Genomic DNA, 21025 nt, shown 5'->3' with positions numbered 1-21025 from the left:
TTGTGTACTATTTGCAGTGGCCCTTTCTACAGCCAGCAACAGGAATTCCTTGATTATGCAGGACTCTGCAGCATGGGTCATACCTTGCCCTTAGTAAAATGAGTCTCCCAAAAGACATATTCACTACCCAGTTAAATACAAATAGTAGGATTTAAGTTTATTTAGTTCTATAGAGATTAAATCATACTTCAGCTAAAGTAGATTGTGGGCAGATCTCCCTTAGAACCACCCTTTATTGCAAGAAGGATGCTTTGTGATTGGTAAATGTAAGGGGACTCTTCTGATGGCTCTTGGCATAGCCATTTTGGACTCATAGCTAGTAAACTAGTCAATTATGTGTAGAGGAAGAGCAGCTTAAAAATGACCGCTGACCCATTTGAGTTAGGGAGCATAGAAGCGCACCGGCAACAGATGTGTAAGGGTCATAGCTGCCAAGTTATCCCTTTTTTTAAGGGATTTTCCCTTATGCTGAATAGGCTTCCTCGCGAGAAAAGGGAAAACTTGGCAGCTATGGTAAGGGTTGCACTGATTAGCCTGCTATCAAGTAGACAGTAATCTAACTCAGGTTTGATATTCTTACCAGCCAGCATTCTGCAAGCTATGTCGCTCTTGATTTGTGCTGAGATGTACCAGGTGTCGCGGCTTCAGCACATCTGTGAGCTGTATATCATCACACAGCTCCAGAGCATGCCTAGTAGGGAATTGGCATCAACAAGCCTGAGTGTTGTCAGCTTGCTTCGAAAAGCAAAGGTAAGTGCTAAGCATCAAATACATGCACATTAATACTTCAGTAAGGAAAAGGTTTCTCTCTGGCATTTTATTTCCTAGCCAGCGAAAGCTGGAGTGTTCCAAAGTATCTTTTTTGATGTCATGATCATGGTTGCCATCTGGCAGTAAACAACAATAACTGCAACTACTGTAATTGCCAGGGCTGCTCCTGTCACTTTAGCAATGCCTTGAAGAAATTAGCCAATTAGCCTTTTTCCAGAATTGAGCTAAGCATAGCATCTGTTAAATGGTCGGCTACAACAGTGAAAGAGCTATCAGGAAATGATACCTGCCTCACATATTAAGACCATAAAGCGGGGGTAGCTAACTTGTGACTGCCTTCCAGCTGTTGCCGGACTATCACTCCCATTATGCTGAACCATTGCCCATGCTGACTCGGGCCAGTGCACAACATCAGAAGTACCACAGGTCCACCACTCTTGTCATAAAGTAACCTATCGAAAGCCTCCACCCACTTCTAACTTGGCCTGTGATGTTCTCTTCACAAGTCTATGTTACCATTTCTTCTACCTCAGAATTATCAAATCACTTGGCTTTCTAAATCCTCTTGGTTTATTTGTTTTTCTTCTTCCTGTTAGGATAGGTTGTAATTTCTGCAAAAGTGCAGGAAGAATGTAGCCAGTGTTAGTTGTACTCATAGGTTGTAGCCAGTGTTAGTTGTACTCATAGTAGACCCATTATTACAATTAGTAGAGACAACTAACTTGGGTCCATTAACGGCAAAGGGTTTACTTTGAGTAGGACATAGTTGGATGCAGCACATTGTAACAGGCAAAATGAAGCATATGCATGTGCATATAAAAGGCGGACACTGGAGTAATAAGCAATTTCTATTAGCGTCAAATAGACTGAGTAAATGGGTGTTCCAGTCACAGCAAAGAGATGACATTTCTAGATAAATGTCTACCCATTTTAGTTAATGCTCTTGCCAAAATGTGTTTTTCTATAATACTCAAGTTCATCTCTATTTTATTTCCAATTCTTTTCTTGCAGTTTCACAACTCTGATTGCCTTTCAAACTGGCTTCTTCATTTTATTGCTTCTAACTACTTAATCTTCAGTCAAAAACCTGAATTTGAAGACCTTTCGGGTAATTTGCCAGTTTGCTTCCTAACCACAAAGAAGTTGATGTTTGGGCTAATGCTAGGGTGGATTGAAGCGACTCAGTCATGCTTAGAATAGGCACATTGATTTCAGTAGGTGTACTCTAAGCATGATGAGGTCTGGATCCAGCTCATTATCAATATGAGTGCACACTGTCACTGATGTTATTTTAGCAGTGATAGGATGATATCTCGCCCACCAACCTTTAAATCACCTAGAATCTGCCCTTCCAACTTTACTATGGAATTGATGGAGCTTTGTCAGACAAACAGGTAGTTTCATGAATGCATCAGGGGGACATCATATCTGTAATCGTTGATACCATATGCCACACTGTGGACATTCATGACATAAAAATTTGAAGAGGAATTATGAAGACTTAATTCTAGAAATTTACAGATGTAAAGAAAAATAGAGATTGGTGAATAACTTGTTCATACAAACCTACCCCCACTCCCTTGTTACATATCAAGAGTAATAAACATTTGTGGTTCTGGCTTCATTTTACTCAAACAAGCACCCCAAGATGAGGGAAACATGTAGCATAGAATGCTGAGAGTAGCATTTGTAGGAGGAGAAAGCTGGGAATCTGGTGAAAATTTCCCTTCTAGCAAGAATCCAAGTTGGGGGGGGGGACCCTTCAAGGAATTTGTGCAGCAGGGAAAGCCTGGAACAGCCTCCAAGAACTTTGAGTCTGGAGGAAAATCGATCTATGCACTTTATTATCGGGTGCCAAGCTTTGGATCGGGAGGAGAAGGAAGGAGGCCCAGGTCTAGATAGAAGATAGAAACCAAATTTGGAAGAGGCCTGTGCTGTCCACTATCTGCTTCCACACTCAAGCAAAGCAAATTACAATAGCTAGCTTTCTAAATGCTTTACAGTCCAGCTCCGCATACCACTTTGCTTTTCATAAGAAACAAAATTATCTGGAACACCTATGACACTTATGTGAAATCCGAAAGTTCTGTAAGTCAGTATCTCATACCAGGAATAGCTGTATGTGTAAAGACTTCAACAGCACCTGGAACCCAGATTACGCAGGGTTCCAGTTTGTGTGGAAGCCTTTGCGCTTATAGTAGTACCTTTGAAGACTGCATCCCTGCAGATGTTTTTGCATTGTAAGTGGAGTCATCAATGGGCAGGATTAGCGCACATGATATTGAGGGCAGGGCTAGTTGGCGCAACCCCATTCATGTGCTTGGAGATCACATAAGTAGAATTTCTGAGTAGAGTTTTGGTGGTCGTCCAGGCACTGTAAAATATGATACTTTGGGTTCTAAAAGTCTTACAGAGTAGCACCCTTTGAATGTACATCAATTTTCTCTGCAGCCTTAAAAAAAGCCAGATTATATTGGGATGTTATAACTAGTATTGTATCTAGAGAAAGGAAGAAGGGCACTTTGAAGAATAACATGTAGTCATGGCTAAAACATTTTACCAATGGGTAAAAGAAAGCTTCCCTCCGTAAGAGAGCTTTATGGATTCCCATATCCTCTTTTTCTGCCACGCCCTCAGAAGATCCTGGGCAGGATCTTACCAACTTTTAGCAAGGATCTGTGATGCCCCACTGATTGGCAGTGCCCCCTTCCCCTCAAAATTTATCATTTCCCTGTATTTCAGTTTATCTTCTATAGTAACAAAATATATTGACAATTCATTTCTACCAAGTCCATTAAACATGGTGTTAGATGAAAGTACGTCACATATCATTTTCAAATCCGTAGTGTGTTAGAATCTTTTTACCCTGTCTGTTTCCAACCCAAGTTGAGTGCAGAATGTATGAAACTGCAATTCAGATCTGGTACAAGGTAGAACTACATATTTCTAGTTTAGAGAGAAAAAGCTTCTGAAGTTGTTTAGAAATAACACGCTGGACAGAGCAATCTTTTCACCTGATGAGAAATACATTTCCCTTTTTTCTCATTTTAGTGGAAGAACGCAACTTTGTTGAGATGCATAGATGGCCTTCTAGTATGTACCTGAAACAGCTTGCAGAGTACAGGAACTACATTCATTCTCGAAAATGCCATTGTGTAGTAATGTAAACTGAAAGCTGATCCATCTTTAGTTATGAAGAGAAGAAATTCAATTGCTTCAGGAATCTTACAACTTCACAAGACTGAAAGCAAATGCTGAGCTTACATGCTGTGAAACTATTATCTAATACTGCACTTGCTAATGAATAACTACTGTATTTTTTTAAAAGCATGTGAAACAAAATTTTAAAAAGCATAAGCATTTAACCAGGATGTTTCCCAATTCTGCTGCTGGGTCTAATTTCCTTGTATAGGGACATCAATTCATGTCATATTATTTCAGGTTTTTAGTGGAGTTTAGACTTATTTAGAGCCTGGAAATCTTGTCAGCCTCTGTGATTGAGATTTTAAGAGTCTGAAGGAGATTCCAAATTCATTAAATGTTTGTAGGTTCTCTTTGTCTGGAAACTGTAGAACCCAATTTTGTTTGCTAGTTAAGGATTTCTGTAATTTATTTTTGGGCCTTTTAAGAATTTTGCAAAAACATAGAGTATTATGTTTCTGTACTGGGAATTAGAAAAATGTACTTCCTGTTAGCATCATTAAATTCCTATGTTATGGTGTAAAATACATCACTATCTTTCTAGAAAATAATGATTTATGTTTTCCCCTCACTGAATGGTCTAATATATCTAAAATAGTGGTCTTTATCCTGCAATGCAAAAGAAATGATCAAGGGTAATAAGCATTCTTCCACATTGTATCTGGTTTGTGTATATATATATATCCTCTACAAATGTGTTTCCATGTGGAGAAAAACCAAAACATTGTCACAATCATGTAACGCTACTGCATTTTTTGCCAGCTCTTCCTGAGTAGATGACAAATTAAGTCCTAACATTTTCCACATGAATCCCTCCAGGAAAATTTTTCTCTAAAGGGGGCATGTGACAGAAACACTTTTCAAAAGTACATTGCATTCGGAGCTTAGCCAAGGGCATGAAAATGCAAGGGTTGGAAATCTGCAAGGCAAAGGTTATGGAGCAAGGTGACACTCAGCAGCCAGGTATAGTCATTAAAACCCTGACCAGGGCCTGTTGCTTATACTTTGATGTCCCAGAGGCTGCAAGAGAGAAGAATGGAGCCAGCTGGACAGATGGGCTTTGGCCGCTTTCGAGCTAGATATTGCAGATTCCAGGGGATCCAGGCATGCTATTGCACTCAGACTGCCACCCCAGTCTCCCAGTCCCAAGCCCTGGCTTGTCTTTTTCACACATATCCAGACGTATGACGTCCCAGCAAGATTCTCCTGTCCTTTGTCAGTTTCTTCCAGAGGGGCCCTGCATGTAGTCAACCCGCATCCAGTGTGCATGCCTAGACTGGCCAGGATCCAGAGGGCTGCATGCCCTACTGGAAAGCAGGAGGTGCCTCCTATTGGTTTTCAGTGGCATGTCCCTGCTGAGACTATTGTCTGTTTTTGTGTGCATATGAGGCTATATATATTTATATGTGCCAGTATTTCCTCACCTATCCTCAACACCTGTGTGCACATCCAGAGGCTGCAACATTGTATCTTCCACATGCGCCAAACATGTAGGTGTAGGATCCTGTTGATGTCACCAGAGATGAGATTTACACCAAGCGTTCCTCCCTTACAGCCCACGTGCATTTCAGTGGCCCTTGTAAATAGTGTTTTCTATTAGGTTTTTAACCTTTTTTTTAAAAAAAAATGGAAGCATTTGTGGATCTCTTACTAGAAACCAATCTCATTCCAGCAGTGTGGTTTTGCAATTCATTTTCCGCAGGTCAGCAGGGCAAGCATGACAGTTCCCCTTCTAAATGTCTAATGATTTGCTAAGTATGCAAGCACACAAAATAGGCTGTAATTCCTTACTTGCACTCTGTACTTGCATGTATTAGATACAACATTGCATACTACAAACGAGCACAGCAACTCAAATGGATTTGATAATTTGTTGCAGCGATGTTGACAAGTAACCTTGGGAATAATGGGAGGAATTCTTTCTTGTGCTATGGCGACAGTTTTGTCATTTTGGCTTGCCAGACAGCTCCTTTCCCTGTATGCTGCTCTAGGGGTTCCCACAAGTAAATTTTGGGGGCATGGAGTGCGGGGAGGAGAAGAGGAAAGCCCCTTTGTGCAGGTGGAAGGCCTTGTGCTAGACTTCCACTAATGTGACTCATTCATTGAATTCCACCCGGGCTTGAACGTGTTTAAAATTAAGATTTATTGTAAACAATTTCTTCACTTGAAAGAGGATAGCCACACATAGGAGTTTGCTATTGATGTGCATGCTGCACTCAAAAATTGACCACCCCTAAGGCCCAATTCTGGCCTGCTATGGTGCAACGCTGTATATAGCAGTAATTGGATAGAACTGTGTGAGGGGAAAACCAGAGCACTAGTATTACTGCGATATGGCAAGTATAGCAATTTGAGAAGCTTCCTGGAACTGAGGGGAACTAGTTCGTTTTTTGGTGGTTTTTTTTTTTTAGGATTAGAAACCACATATGGTGCACCTGTTTGTGTTCCTCGATGCTCATGCAGATGGTGTACGGCCTTAGATTAGGAAGAGTGCATAGTTGAATCAGTTTAGAATTAGTATGAACATACATGAATTAGTTTAGCTTGAAAATTAGCAAGCCATGATTTGGTTTTAATATATAAATTAACTGAGAAACTCTTGGGTAGCTTGATCTGCTGAATAAATGTCAAAAAGGCAAAAAAGCTTCCAGGTTCCTTTACAGGCACATGCATTGTACTGTACCATAATCCCTGCTCAGATAGTCAAATCCTGCCCTCCCATCTGCAAACACATGATAGCAACTTGTAACTTTCCTAAAGTTTCCTAAAGTGGTTTCATGGGGCAATTAATGCAAGTCTATTTTAGAAGACAACTAGTAGATTTCACATTTCTAATTATAGAATTATTTATTAATAAGCAGGCATTGTAAGTAGCATTCAAGAGAGTTCACACTGAAGGGATTACTTCGATGTCTATTTTTATTTAAATAATAATAATTTCTGATAACAGACTTATAATTTCTTAAAGTGAAATTATGAACATGGGCTAATGTCAAGCCAGCGTGGAGATGTGTAGAGAGCCAACCTTAAGATACAAGAATCTTTGTTGTAGTCTTGTCACATGGATGAGAGTGTTTGTAGCTCAAAGAAACACTTATTTTATTATGGCATGTGTTGGATATGTAATAATAATTTCACATGTTAGCTGGTGCTTAAAATTTACAAGATTTTAAATTTAATATTTAATTCAATAAAATGTTTCTACTTAGTGTTCATCTCATGTGCTTATTTATCCATTAAATAGCTATACAAACAATGCTCAGTGTGTATTTGATCATCTTTAGAAATGGAAAAAAATCAGTTCATGCTAAGTCAAAACTAACATATTCCACAGTAAATTTGTATTATATTGATACTTCATTGTGCCGCATACTAGGAGTGTGCAATGGATTCAAACAAAACTTCCAAGACAATGCACTCACCTCAGAAGGATTAAGGTCTTATCCAAAGCAAAATGGATAGCCTCACCCGACCCAGATGTGTCATATAAATTACTTGCCAGCTGTACTTGCTCTGGTAACCTCCAGATTGGATTACTGCGATGTCCTTTACATGGGACTGCCCTTGAAAACAATTCAGAAACTTCAAGGGTCCAAAATGCAGCAGCTTGATGACTATGATTCCATTTAAAATTCATATACCGTAACCCTTATTTTAAAATCACCACACTGGTTGCCAGTTTGTTTCTGGGCCTAATTCAACACACTCACATTGGTGTATAACAGGCACCCCCAAACTTCAGCCCTCCAGATGTTTTGGCCTACAACTCCCATGATCCCTAGCTAACAGGACCAGTGGTCGGGGAAGATGGGAATTGTAGTCCAAAACATCTGGAGGGCTGAAGTTTGGGGGTGCCTGGTGTATAAAGTCATAAATGACCCAAATATCTGAAAGACCGCCTCCATTTCTACAGATCCTCTTGGGTATTAAGATTGGCATTTTCACCAACCTCAGAAGTAGAGACAATGCCAGTACAGGAGAGGGCTTTCTCAGTGGCAGCCCCTAAGTTGCAGAACTTGCTTCCTGCAGAGGTGCATTGAACACCATACTTATTCAGTTTTCACTGTGCTAAAGATATACCTATACCTTTGACAGTTTCAAGTATTTTTGTGTTACCATACTTGCTGCATCGACAATTGTTTTACTTCCCTTTTTTTATAATTTATAAACTTTCATGGTTTTCAACTGTTTCAAATGTTGTTGTAACCTGCCTTGGGACCTTATGGCTTGTAGGTAGGTTCTTTCTATGATTTTCATCACAAGAATGACTTGTAGGTGCGGAACATAACACAGCAATCAGCCTTCAAAGTCCTGTTTTAGTTCTCCAGATGGAAATGGCCCGAGATGAAACGAAACAGTTTATTCATATTCAAGGTTATTATACAACCATTATGTTACGTGCTGACATACAAGAGCTTCAATTAGTATGTCGAAACACATATAATTGTACCTGAAGACAGCAACTTCAAAATAAAATCTGCAATTGCACAACTTGGCAGCATGCGCAAAATAATGGCCTCTCCCTTTGACAACAAAGCACAAACTTCAATGGCATTCATGGGTGGAAAAATTAAGTCACCTTGCATTTTGTACGGCTGTCAAGAAAATAGATTGCCACCAAGGTGTGTCAGACTTCAATCAGAGGCACTTGATATTTGCTAGCGCGTTCCAATAACTTAAAAATGCATGACTCAAATGCATACATGCATAAGAGACCAGTGCTTCTGTGAGGTCCCAGCGTAGGCTTATATTTGGGAAAGCATGTGCAGAGCATTCCAGAGCTAGACTCTGGTGGCAGTGTATGCTCCTCAGGATTCATGCGCATGCCCCAAGGGATGGATCCTGTGTCTTCCCACTCAGTTCTTTGTCAGTTTCAGCAATAGCATCAAGGAGGCATCTCAGGTGAAGGGCTGTGGAATGTTCTAGGCTCAATCTGTGGCATCTCTGGGTAGGTTGATGAAGGGTTGACTAAGAGACAGTGACTGGTCCTAACTCAGTCTGTGAGCTCAGTGGGGATTGGAATCCAAGTCTCCCCTGTACCAATTTGTACTCTCAAATTACTATAGCAGAAGTAAAGCTAAGGTAAATGGCCCCTGGACGGTTAAGTCCAGTCAAAGCTGACTATGGGGTGTGGCATTCATCTTGCTTCAGGCCAAGGGAACCGGCGTTTGTCCACAGACAGCTTTCCGGGTAATGTGGCCAGCATGACCAAACTGCTTCTGGCCGAATGGGACACTGTGTCAGAAACCAGAGCACACGGAAACACTGTTTATCTTCCCGTCACAGATGTACCTATTTATCTACTTGTGCTGGCTTGCTTTCAAACTGCTAGGTTGGAAGAAGCTGGGACAGATCAACAGGAGCTCACCCCATCATGTGGATTCGAACCACTAACCTTCTGATCAGCAATCCCAAGAGGTTCAGTGATTTAGACCACAGTGCCACCCGTTGTGTAGGAAAATTAGCTGTGTAGGAAATTAGTGGCATATCAGTTTGAGGGTGCTGTTGTTTTCAAATACAGGGAAATATTCCGACACTGAACTCATCACCTTGCTGGACTGTGCTACCCTTGTACAAAGCATAGGAGGCAACAACTGATCACAGCCCTTAAAAGCACAGGATTTAAGTTCCTTCTCTGCTGTTGCATTCCTGGGCGGCATGGAGTTAAGTGACTGCATCCTCTAAAATCCACCAGTGTATTGCAAACAGAGATGAAGCTTTTTTCCAGAAAGTAATTGTGAAGGTCAAGAGAACAGCTTCTAAGTGCTTTGCCATTAAGCACTATTAAATCTAAACATTAACTTTAGTGGGCAGGCATTGTACAGATCCCCTGCCCAGAGGCCTAACAATCCTAGGGCTCACTAGAAGGAAGAATGGAGAGGCGTAAAAATTGAAGTACGCTGACTGATGCCCCACAAACAATGCCCAAATGCACAGGAGGCAAGAGTCCCAAAAGGGTGCTTTAGGATGCAGCTGTAGCAAATAAAAATGGTTAAGAATGATTGTTGACTGAGAGGGAGATACTCTGCCTTGTACCACTTAAATCCCTTTTATGATGGATGGCCCAATAATGTATGAGGATGGGCAGATAAAAAGGGCTCTGTTATTCTCAGCCTGAAGAAGGACCAGCTAACTTTGAGAAGTGATTGAAGGAGGGGAGGATGCAGATAAATGGAACCAAATTTTACAAGGTGGAAAAAGCCAGGTGTCGATGTATGGACTCATCCATATTGGAAGGAAGTGAACAAAGCTAATTATATTGGTTGTATGAGAAGGAGAAGTACAACCTACAACAAAATGCTGCAGCATATTCTCCTGCTAAGAACTCCAGACATTGCATTCCCTCTCCTGCTGGTTTTTCCATTCCTACTCCATAGCTGCCAAGTTTTCCCTTTTCTCACGAGGAAGCCTATTCAGCATAATGGAATTTCCCTTTAAAAAAGGGATAACTTGGCAGCTATGCTACTCTCCAGAAATCAACTTGAATTCTGTGCCTCTTGCAGCATGCTCAAACCTCCCTGAGATGTTTTCTATGGCTCCCTTTAAGAGCCCCCCCCCCCAATCTGCAAACTTTGCGGTTCTCCCAAGACCACTGATGCCTCCCCTATGTGCGTGGATTGGGCTAGGCAAGGACAGGCTCTTGGAGAATGAAGATTGCTACCAATGTATATATGCAGATAAATTATATAATAAAACTCATTCTTAGAACAAGCATTTTATTCCACTGCATCAGAATCTGACTGTCCCCATGTTAACTAGCAGAGATGGTGCATACTAAAACGTGCCAGAAGTTACAGTCACATGCTCAGCAAAACCAGACAGAGACCAAAGCCTTCGATCACCATTACTCTACATTGAAACGCACCACGAGCAACATAGTAGATGCAGGATAAAGCGAGAGGTAGGCAGCTGCGATTTCATTTCCAGAAGATAGTGCTGTAGCATGAGGTAGTGCCGTCCTCTAGTCCATTGCTGCTCTGAAAATTAAAAAAGGGACACATTATGAACACTGGAAGGTTACCATGAAATGACATTTGGCAGCTATAAAGATCTTGAGCAGTACTTTGGGAGAAAGCTTGGTTTCAAAAAATAAACCCATTGCCACTGAGACAATACTGGAAATGCAATACAGTGGTACCTTGGTTTTTTAATGTCTCCGTTGACGAACATTTCGGTTTTTGGACGCTGTAAACCTGGAAATAAATGCTTCAGTTTTCGAACACGCCTCAGAAGTCAAACATGCCATGCAGCTTCCACTGAGTGCAAGATCCTGGGGCCTAGCTGTTGGCTATTTAGTTTTTGGTTTTTGAATGTTTCAGAACTCGAATAGGTGCAAACCTATCCAAACTCTGTTTTCTGCACTCTCTCTGTTGGTGCAAAAGTGTGCCAAGATGGTTAGGGCTCTCACTTCTTTGCACACTAGGAACAGTTAGCATTTTTACTTCCTATTGCCTCCTGCAGTGAATGATGCCCCTCTGTTAAAAGCAGAGGCTTAAAGGTCACAATCATACCATACACTTAAAACACATTGCTTCTAACAAAGTATCCTGGGACATGTAGTTTGTTAAGGGTACTGGGGAACTGTATCTCTGTGAAGGGTAAACTACAAGGCCCAGGAAGGGTAAACTACAAGGCCCAGGAATCTTTGGGGAAAGCCGTTGCTTTCATTATATGGCGTGGATGTAAGTGCAACTTGAAACGAAGCAATGACTACAGTTGGCAAGGAATGGCACTTATTCTGCGGCACAGGGTTAGCATAAGCTACCTGTAGCAGCACCATCTCCAGCACCATATGGTGCTGGAGGAGACTCTTGAGAGTCCCATGGACTGCTAGAAGATCAAACCTATCAATTCTTAAGGAAATCAGCCCTGAGTGCTCCCTGGAAGGACAGATCGTGAAGCTGAGGCTCCAATACTTTGGCCACCTCATGAGAAGAGAAGAATCCTTGGAAAAGACTCTGATGTTGGGAAAGATTGAGGGCACTAGGAGAAGGGGACGACAGAGGACGAGATGGTTGGACAGTGTTCTCGAAGCTACGAACATGAGTTTGACCAAACTACGGGAGGCAGTGCAAGACAGGAGTGCCTGGCGTGCTCTGGTCCATGGGGTCACGAAGAGTCGGACACGACTAAACGACTAAACAACAACAACAACAACCTGTAGCAGACTTGGAGGGTGAAGTCACTGCTCTGTGGGAATGAGAAAGGTTAACAGGGTCTGCAGAACATATTGAAAAGACTTATGGGAAAAGATTTATAATGAATTGAAAAGAGTGCTGAAATACACTTTTGTTAAAAAACCAGAGGCCTTTTTGCTTGGAATTGTTGGAGAAGAAATCCCTATAAAAGACCGTACATTCTTTTTGTATGCCACAACAGCAGCTAGATTGTTAATAGCTAAACAGTGGAAGATGCAAGAGATACCAACTATCAATGACTGACAGATGAAGATGTTGGAATATATGGAACTCGCCAAGATGACTGGGAGACTTTGCGACCAAGAGGAGGAGGAGATAGAAGATTGGAAGAAATTTAGAATTTATTTGGAATTTTTTTTGTAATATATAAATTACCTTAGGGAAGTATATTTAGGTTTTCAGTTTATATTAGGATTTTGTTTGGTGAAAGGAACTAATTCCTTGTTAGTGATATGTATTTTAATATTTTAGAGGATGAACCTGCTAAAGATGATGGAGAATAATGAAACTCAGAAGGTGGGGACTGAGGGAAGTCCCCATATGATGTAAAGTAATAAGTGAGAAGGTTTAAGATTTTGTGTGTGTTTTGTTTGTGTTTATGTATACTTACTGTTTGTTTTCTTTTTTTCTTATTGTAAAATGAATATTTTTTTTAAGAACATATTGAAAAGCTCCTTTCTCCAGCTGTTGCTTCCAGCATTCCAAGCCAGACTCCCAGAGAGAAGAACATAGAGAATGCTTCCAAGGGCAACTGACCTGTGAAGCAGCTGTTCATTTCCAGAGATCAGGCATTTGCAAACCCCTGCATGTTTCCAACCCCATTATTTCAAGTGCCTAGGCCTTCAGAAGAGCTGTGTGCCTGGCCTAGAAAAAGTATCTCCCCCCCCCGCCTCGCCCTGGCCTCTGGTATGCCTCTTTTCAACTAATACAATTCAGGAAATCGACTGCCCTACAATATCTAGCTGCAAGCAAGATGCTGGCAAGCCTCGTTTCTCTTCATCTGATGCAGCAGGAGATGCCAACACACGTTCTTGCCATTTTAAAGTTGCCTTCTCATTCCTGCAGCAGGATTCCTCTGCACATTTTGAAAATACTTTTGGAGCAAGCTTTTCTCAAAATAAACCTCTGTGCAGATCAGGAATCCTTTATGGTGCTTGTGGGAGCCGCCAGTCACATGTTTATGCTTTGTGTGCAAGGAGTTGCACTGGAGCTACTTGAGCTAAGCTCGTCTTCCCCAACCTGGTGCCCTCCTGATGTTTTTTTGTTTGTGTGTGTGTTGTTTTTTTTACTGCAACTCCAGCCAGCACAGCCAACAACAACAACAACAACATTAGTTTTATTGGAGTCAAACAACATGCTATGTCAAATAGCACACCATGTCAAATTCAAAGCATGCAGCTACAAATTTTTATTAATATGGGGGAATTGTAACTGGTACCACAATGCATGGGGAAATGAAGTTTAAACCTTCCTTCCACCACCAGGATCATGGTCAGAGTCCCTTCCTGTCACAGCAGCTTGCTTTATTAAAAAGCACCCAGTTACGGCTAATGGTTACAGGGGGGTGCAATTGCAGCAAAGGAGGGAAGGTTTAAACCGCCTCTCCCTATGTGCTACCTGATACAATTCCACCCACCCCAGTGTTAGAAACTCAGATATATATAAGATGGGCAACAAATGGCTCCTTAAACCAGGGTTACAGTCGCCAAAACAGAATATCTAGTTGCTGTTTGGGGGCCAGAAGGCTGTCTTTCTCAATGCAATGTTTTGGTTTTGGTTCCTGAAATTCATTCTGATGGTGCAGATAAAATACCATGGATAGAATTCTAAAGGATATGTTGTTGTTACTGTGTGAAAACAGACAAGATCCAAGGACCTCCAGGCAGGCTCCTTCAGATCTTGGAGATGTCAGGCATCATCCTGGTATCTTCGTTTGGTCACAAGAGGCCAATAGCTGGTGAATTTTGAACGCTGCCAGAGACCACTTAGTATTAAGCAAAACAAAACACTAGATGCGCTGCTCTTTCTTATTGAATGTAACACATAGTTTGGCCCACAGGGTTGCAACTGCATTTCTTCCTTGTTCTCAAGTTGGCTGGATAGCTCATATCCAAACACTTACCTTCACAAGGCTCCAATCTTCTGCAAAATGGATTTAAGTTCTCCACTCCTATATAGAGCTTCCAGGTCTGTAAAGCCACCTATACACTTTTCTCCAATAAAGACACGAGGGACCTAGAAGAAGTAGTTAAAGTTGTTAGTTAGGATTACTCAGCAAAGAAAAAAGGATTTTAGGAGCATAGTCTCCTAGGGAGGCAGGAGCTTAAAACAGAGCTATAAGAACGACAGCAAAAGATAAACGGCAAGAGAGAGATGGCAGCTTGACTACTAAGTAAGAGGGATAAGGGTAGCGCAGGGCTGGAGAACCGGATCCGGCCAGCAGACCTGACCCTTATCTCCCCTACCTTTATGGGTGAAATTTAACAGGTGGGTGTGGCCAGACACCTGTCAATCACCCGGTGTCACAATTACATTGGGCGATGGGGTGCTTTGAAGTACCGACAATTGTTGGGACTTGGTAGTGCCACACAGGGCTTACATAGAATCCTGTGTGGTGCTTGGAAGTGCCAGGTAGCTGATAGTCAGAGTTCAAGGTGCAGAACAAGGCTCTTTGCAAGTCCTGACTGGCTACAGAGTTCCTCAGGGAGCTCCCAAACAGTTGATCCCAGAGACCTTGAAGTGCAAGGTCTGAGAGGCTGACAGGCGCTTGCTTGAAGTTCAGCTTTTCTCCTGTGTTCCCTTTGGGGAACTCCGTAATGCAGTCATTGTCAGCTGGTTCGCTCTCACTCTCAATCAGCTGACTCACAGTGACAACATGCCTCCCTTGCCAATGCACAATCAGGAGTGCATTTTAAGGTTCCCAACTGGGCATTGGCAGCCACATCCCCACCTGCCCCTCACCTGAACATTGTATGTGATGTCAGGTGCGTGCAGCCAGAGGCAAAGCAACCTGCTCTAGTACCCGGAGCGGTGCTCATTCCAGGGGGCGTGGCGCACATCCTGGTGTGTGTGTGTGTGTGTGCGCGCATTTTTTCACCCCTCCTTTGGAATGGTACCCAGTGTGGACCGCCCCCGCCCCCCCTTGGAACACCCCTGCATGCAGCAGGTTGGTGTGGGGAGGAGAGAAAAAAACACAGCCTCCCAGGGCAAATTGGGACTCATGCCAGGCCTAATTAAGCCTGTGGACTAGACCGTCCTTACTCCTGGGGTGAACAGGATTTCCAGGTACAAATCTGAAGACCCTTCCCCATCACTTAGGGTGCTAGAAGTTCCCAAGACAGTATACAATAATTTCTTCAATCTGATTCTCTTCCGTGCTGTGAACCATGGGATAGAATGGCAAGCAAATGGAACAGAACAGCAGGGCAAAAGTCCTGCAAAGTCACATATGTATCTTGCAGGCCAGGAAGACACATTCTTGCTGTGTGTGATGCTGTAAATTTAAGGGCAAGCAATACTAGAGGCAGGTCATCTCTTGAGGATGCAGAAAAGAGTGTTGTAACATGAGCTACTGCAGCTGAATCTCAGGTAACAGGAAATTTGCATGTGACGACTTTCCATCAGGTGCAGGTGTGGTTTACCCTCCCTAGAATTCTCCCATGCACTACGGCAAAGGTCACTGTGCCATAGGCCTTGGACTTCATCGCCCAGATTTGCATAACTTGCTTTTGCCAAGGAGGAAGTGCCTTCTTAGCACAAAGGATTCTTGTTGCAGCTTGCACTAACTACCAGAAGGCCCCTATCCAGAACATTTTAAGAAGACCAGTGACATTATAAACTAGTCAGCCAAGGTAACAGGACACTTTTGTGCCTGCCATCATTCTTGGCCTGAAGCTTATGTATCAGGAGGTTTTGCTAAACATCTGTTCTCTGTTGCTCACCAGCACAGTACGAAGCTCCTCACATGAAGCCCCATTTTGCGGCATTAAGCTGTGGATTTTAATCGGAGGTGCTGCTCTCAGTGCAATAATGTTAAGTTTAATTAGATATAGGTCCCCACAATGCAACAGGCACAGTCCCTCCTTCCTTCTGAAGTTCTGTGGTGCAAATCCCATTGAGGTGAATGGGATGGGCAACCACCCAACCATACTTCTATACAGGTTCTGTTCATTTCAGTGGGGCTTGCAAACAGGAAATTCCCAGGGGATTTGGCTTCTACCAGCTCTCCAAGAAGAAACCTCTGAAATCAGACAAAAGGTCCTTCAGGATTCTGCTGCCATAGTGGCCCACCTATGGGAGGTTCCCAGATATACCCCATCATGAGTGATAGCCACCAAAAGCTCTATCTATAAATTTATCTAATCCCCCTTTAAAGCCATTCAAGTTGGTAGCCAATCAATTATGCACTATGTGAAGTAGTGCTCCCATTTGTCTGTCATGAATCTTCCAACATTCATCTTCACTGGATGACGCCAGAGAGGAGACAAACTTTGTTTCTAAGCTAAAAGCCCCCCAAATGTTGCACTATAATTTGGGTTCCTCTTTCTTTGAACCTTTCTCCATTTCTACAGCGTCCGTTAAAAAATAATAATAGATGAGGCAACCAAGACTGTATACAGTATACCCAGTTGCCCCACAGATTTGTATGGAGCTATTATGACATGCAGTTAAGTGCAGCTGTTCCTTTGTATTACATCCAGCTCGGAAAGTGGAAACCAAAGTGCTGCCCATTAACTTTATGCATTATAGGCAGCCATTCAAGAGATAAGGGCAGGGCCAGCAGAAATGCTGGCAACCCACCAACGGACTGTACCAATTATCATCATGATTGACACGCCATGCGCCTCATTTACAACTGGGGTGGCTCCAAGAAGCTGTTGGGACTCTAAATTCCCATCAGGGCTAGCCAGCCTAGCTGATGGTCAGGGATGATGGGAGATGGAACCCAGAAACAAAAGGAGAGCCACTGAGGTAGAAATTCTGAAAACCTGTGCTCAGGGAAGCCAGCTTCATATGGCCTGGACACAAAACTCACAGACTCTTTGCCCTGCAATGCATGACTGAATAGAAGTCTGACTAATTGGGAATTTCAAAATCAATTTTCCTACCTTGCCAAACACCCTGCCCTGTTAAGAAATTTGAATTCCCTAAAGCGCCCCTGCTCCAGGCATGTTGCTCACCTTGAAAAGTTTGAAGGAAGCAGCTGCTTTAAGTTTCACAAAGGGAAGAAGTGGCAGAGGAAGGAAGACTTTATGGCTTCTCAAATACAACATGAGAATGAGCTTGTTACGTCTTAACTTACATTATAGTTGCCACATGTTCTTTTGGAAATAGTACACGGTTTTACAGGAGTGAACTATAAAGCTGCTAGTCTGGTCCACCCCTGGAGGGGATTGGTTTTAAGAACAGTACAGTACTTAAAATACACTGAAATGTTTCAAATTCTATGTACACTAGGTACAATATATTTTAAAAGATTCACACCTTACTAGTTGTTTCAAAAGACCCATGTCTTACTAGGTACAACGTTTCAAAAGACCCATTTCTTAATAGTTATGTCTCAAAAGACTTACATGTTACATTGTGAAAAATCTCTCACACCAATAGAAGAATTCTGGAAACTGTTCCGATGCACATTGTTGCTGTGAGTGTCAAGAATGATTTAGCTTACCCATCACATCTCATGTGACACTTGCTCATATATATATAATCACCATCATTTATACCTGTATACTGCTTGATTGTAAGAAAACTGAAAGCAGTTTACATGTGCCTACATGTCTATTTTTTTTTTTTTAAGGACCGCTTGGACTCTTAAATCCCACAATGGGGAAAAAAATAGAGCAGTACAGTACGGTGTGTTAGCTTGCTAACCGCATCATAGCCTAAATGAGCATGACTTTGGACCCATCTGCACTGCACATTTAAAGTGTTTTCAAACCACTATCGAACAGTAATGGCTTCCCCCAAAGAATCCTGGAAACCATAGTTTTTTTAAGGCTGCTGAGAATTTTTGGGAGACACCTGGTCTCCTCATAGAGTTAACAGTTAACACCTCCCTATGTAGCTCACCCCCTGACTTCAAGTGAGCTTCAAGCAAAAAAGAAATACCTCACAAGGGCATATGAAGGGCTTCCCTGGAAGAAGAGAGATCTTTGCAAAGCTGGGTAGCAGAAGTGGCCCTTAAGTTATAAGGGCCACCTCCGCTACCCAGCTTTGTTTCTATCCTATCATCACCCCCAGATGGAGCTTGATTTTCCCCACCCCACTGTATTCATACAACAACCCTTTGAGGTAGGTAACGAACACAAAAAACTCCCCATGGATCAGACCAAAAGTCTCTACAGTCCAGTATCCTGCTTCTCACAGAAAGCGGCTCTGGTGGGGATGGATGGGCGTTAACTCAAGATTCCCGCAATCCTCTCGTCATTACATCGCAGCAGCAGTGAGCGCAACGGTATGCAAAGACAGGCGCTCGGTTCCTCACAAAGTCGCCCCCAGGGATCCATTGAGAGCTCGGAAGCTTTTGCAAGGGGCTTGCTGAAGCAGCTCAGGGCGGGGTCATTTCCTGAGCCCGGCGTAACAGACTTCTAACGCTGCTGTCCACACGTGGGAGAGCTTTTTCCAAGTGATGTCATGGAGGACGGGCGGGGAGCCACTTCCTACGGTAGGGTGGGGGAATCTAAAGAGAAATGCACGGCTAGAAAGTAGAAAAAAGCATATTGCTTTACTTCTCCCCCGCGCGCAAGAATGAGGATTATTGAAAGGAAACTCACTGTTCTGGCCCCCGTTATCTCCAAAAGATAGTCCTGGATAGCAGACATGTCGCTTCGAGTGGTGAGGTCCACATACTCCAAGTGCCCAGGCTTGAGATGAAGTCCTTCCAGGAGCTTGACAGCGTCGTGGCAATAAGGACAGCTCGACTTCCCGAATACAACCACCTTATCAGCTTTCAGCTTGCTGCTAACGAATTGCTGGGCCATTCTGGGACCTTTGCCGCCTCGCCACAAGCAGCCGCGCGCAACGGGAAGATTGCAGCAGCTCCCACCGCGTTGCTTGTGCGCTCTTTTATGAGTTACAGCCGTCGCTCCTCCTTTAAGGGACAACACCCTGTAGGAGGAGCCCTCTCCCTCTCTTATCTGCGGCTTTCTTTCTTTTTTCTTTCTTTTTAAAAAAAAGTCAGAAAGGACTATGAACGGTTGCCCAGAGGAAGCGTTATGGTGTGTATTCCCTATGCAAGCTGCGTGGTAAATAATTTGCTGGCGCGCCCTTAATCTATTTTGGACTGAAGTCGTTGCTTCACAGCATTTGCATGGCCTTTATTTGTTTTGGATAGAAGAGTCTTCATTGTAGCAGTCAAACTTGCTTCCTGAGGTGCAACTCCTACAGAACGGCGTGAGACCAACTTCCAAGTAAATATGCATAGTTTTCTGTGGGATCGAAAGGCAGGCTAGAAATCCCTCTAATGGAATCGGAAGGGACATTGAGGATCATTTAGTCCAACCCCTGCAATGCAGGGGGAATCAATCCTGTAACCTTGGCATTATCAGCACCGTGGTCTAACCAACCAAATGAAATGTTTGGTCTTCCTCTTCTTCCCTGGTGACATTGGCATTGTATTTCTGGCTCTGCTGGGCTTGTTCATGTGGCAAAATAGCTGCAGAGCTGGAAGCAACAGGTGCTTCGATACAATGCACTTTCAAAGACTGAAATCCTAAACTAGCATGGCCTGATGCAAAAGAAGACTGTGCAGAAAATAAATAATAATAATTCACCATACAGTGTATTTATATACTTATCTTTGGCCCAAAGGTTCCCATAGTGAACATGTTATTACAACAAAATATACAGTAAAGTAAATGCCATAAACCAAGCTAAGCAGGAAGCCTCATTGAACACAGTGGAGTTTACTTTGGAGTAAACATATACAGGACTGCACTCCTCAGATCCTGGAAATGGGAGGTGAGGTACCCACCTTGGCCTCCAGATTTATGTATTTATCACATTTTCATGTGTTTCTTTTTCTCATCAGGTATAACTGGACGCACACAACCTCTTATACTATGCATGGAGGCACAACAGAATAGATCTATTCTAAAGTCTCACTGAGAGCTAGCAGCTTCAGATTTTCACCTGCCTAGGATTTCCCTCATCTGATTGAGCTGGGTGCACACAACCGGTTTTGCCCAGATTGCAAGGGCTTCTCCTGTTATATCCTCCCACGATCATATGCTTATTCTGAGAATACTTACAGATCAAAAAGGGTGTAACTCCCAACACATAGATTGGATTTTTCCTTTCTAAAAACATGGAAGGAAGGAAGAAGTTTGGAGAAACAGAGGAAATAATTTATCTTAATATAATAATAATAATAATAATAATAATAATAATAATAATAATAATGTATAAAATAGAGTAAACCTGCAACAGATTTTAAATGAAAAGGATTGCATCCATTTTTAGTTTCCCTCAGAATAGACCCACTGAAATTAAAAGACCTAAGTTGATCATCATTAATTTCAGTGGGTTTACTCTGAGTAAACACAACAGTGGAGACAACCCAAAGACAACGACATTTTCACAGTGCATTTCGCACAGGTGACCTGAGGAACTCTCTGCCTCCAGAAGGAGTATCATGCTTGAGCTCAAAACTATTACATAAATCTATCAACATGATTATAAGATTATCAGTTAGGTAAGCTGCTCATTGTGTTATATACCGAACTGGAAAGCAGGAAAAGGATTGTCCCCTCTGATCTGAGTATTGCAGTACAGGATATTGGAATGAATGAATGATGCGTTGTTCTGACTCCCGGATTGACTAAGACTCCTAGCATGTGACAACTGCAGCTCTT

The 21025-nt window shown here is 42.5% G+C and overlaps 2 protein-coding genes across 3 annotated transcripts in view; one reads left to right on the top strand and one right to left on the bottom strand.

Moving 5' to 3' along the window:
- RHOBTB3 (Rho related BTB domain containing 3) overlaps positions 1-7181 on the top strand; it is a 32874-nt gene extending 25693 nt beyond the window's left edge. Inside the window, exons 10-12 of one of the 2 annotated variants that reach the window (XM_035100128.3) lie at positions 584-750; positions 1783-1879; positions 3823-7181. In XM_035100128.3, coding sequence (XP_034956019.1) covers positions 584-750; positions 1783-1879; positions 3823-3938 — 380 coding nt within the window. In that variant the 3' untranslated portion in view covers positions 3939-7181. The remainder of the gene's footprint in view (positions 1-583; positions 751-1782; positions 1880-3822) is intronic. The other variant, XM_088652930.1, reaches the window with a different exon arrangement.
- A 3490-nt stretch (positions 7182-10671) lies between these two features.
- On the bottom strand, positions 10672-19198 carry GLRX (glutaredoxin). The gene is made up of 3 exons (XM_035100111.3): positions 18947-19198; positions 14293-14405; positions 10672-10949 (listed from the first exon to the last, which is right to left on the bottom strand). Exons 1-2 carry the CDS (start codon positions 19151-19153, stop codon positions 14295-14297), a joined length of 318 nt encoding a protein of 105 aa, XP_034956002.1. The 5' UTR covers positions 19154-19198; the 3' UTR covers positions 10672-10949; positions 14293-14294.
- Positions 19199-21025: the final 1827 nt, after the last annotated feature.

Source organism: Zootoca vivipara, chromosome 10, assembly GCF_965207765.1.
Source record: "Zootoca vivipara chromosome 10, rZooViv2.hap1.1, whole genome shotgun sequence".
In the NCBI taxonomy this organism is placed as follows: Eukaryota; Metazoa; Chordata; class Lepidosauria; order Squamata; family Lacertidae; genus Zootoca; species Zootoca vivipara.
The sequence above is the reverse complement of the archived record's forward strand: the minus strand, read 5'-3'. Positions and strand labels throughout refer to the sequence as shown.

Excerpts from the sequence above, each read along its gene's own strand:
- GLRX (XM_035100111.3), bottom strand. The coding sequence starts at position 19,153 with ATGGCCCAGCAATTCGTTAGCAGCAAGCTGAAAGCTGATAAGGTGGTT. Across the intron at positions 14,406-18,946 it reads AGATAACGGGGGCCAGAACA|GTCCCTCGTGTCTTTATTGG; the intron begins GTGAGTTTCCTT and ends TACTTCTTCTAG.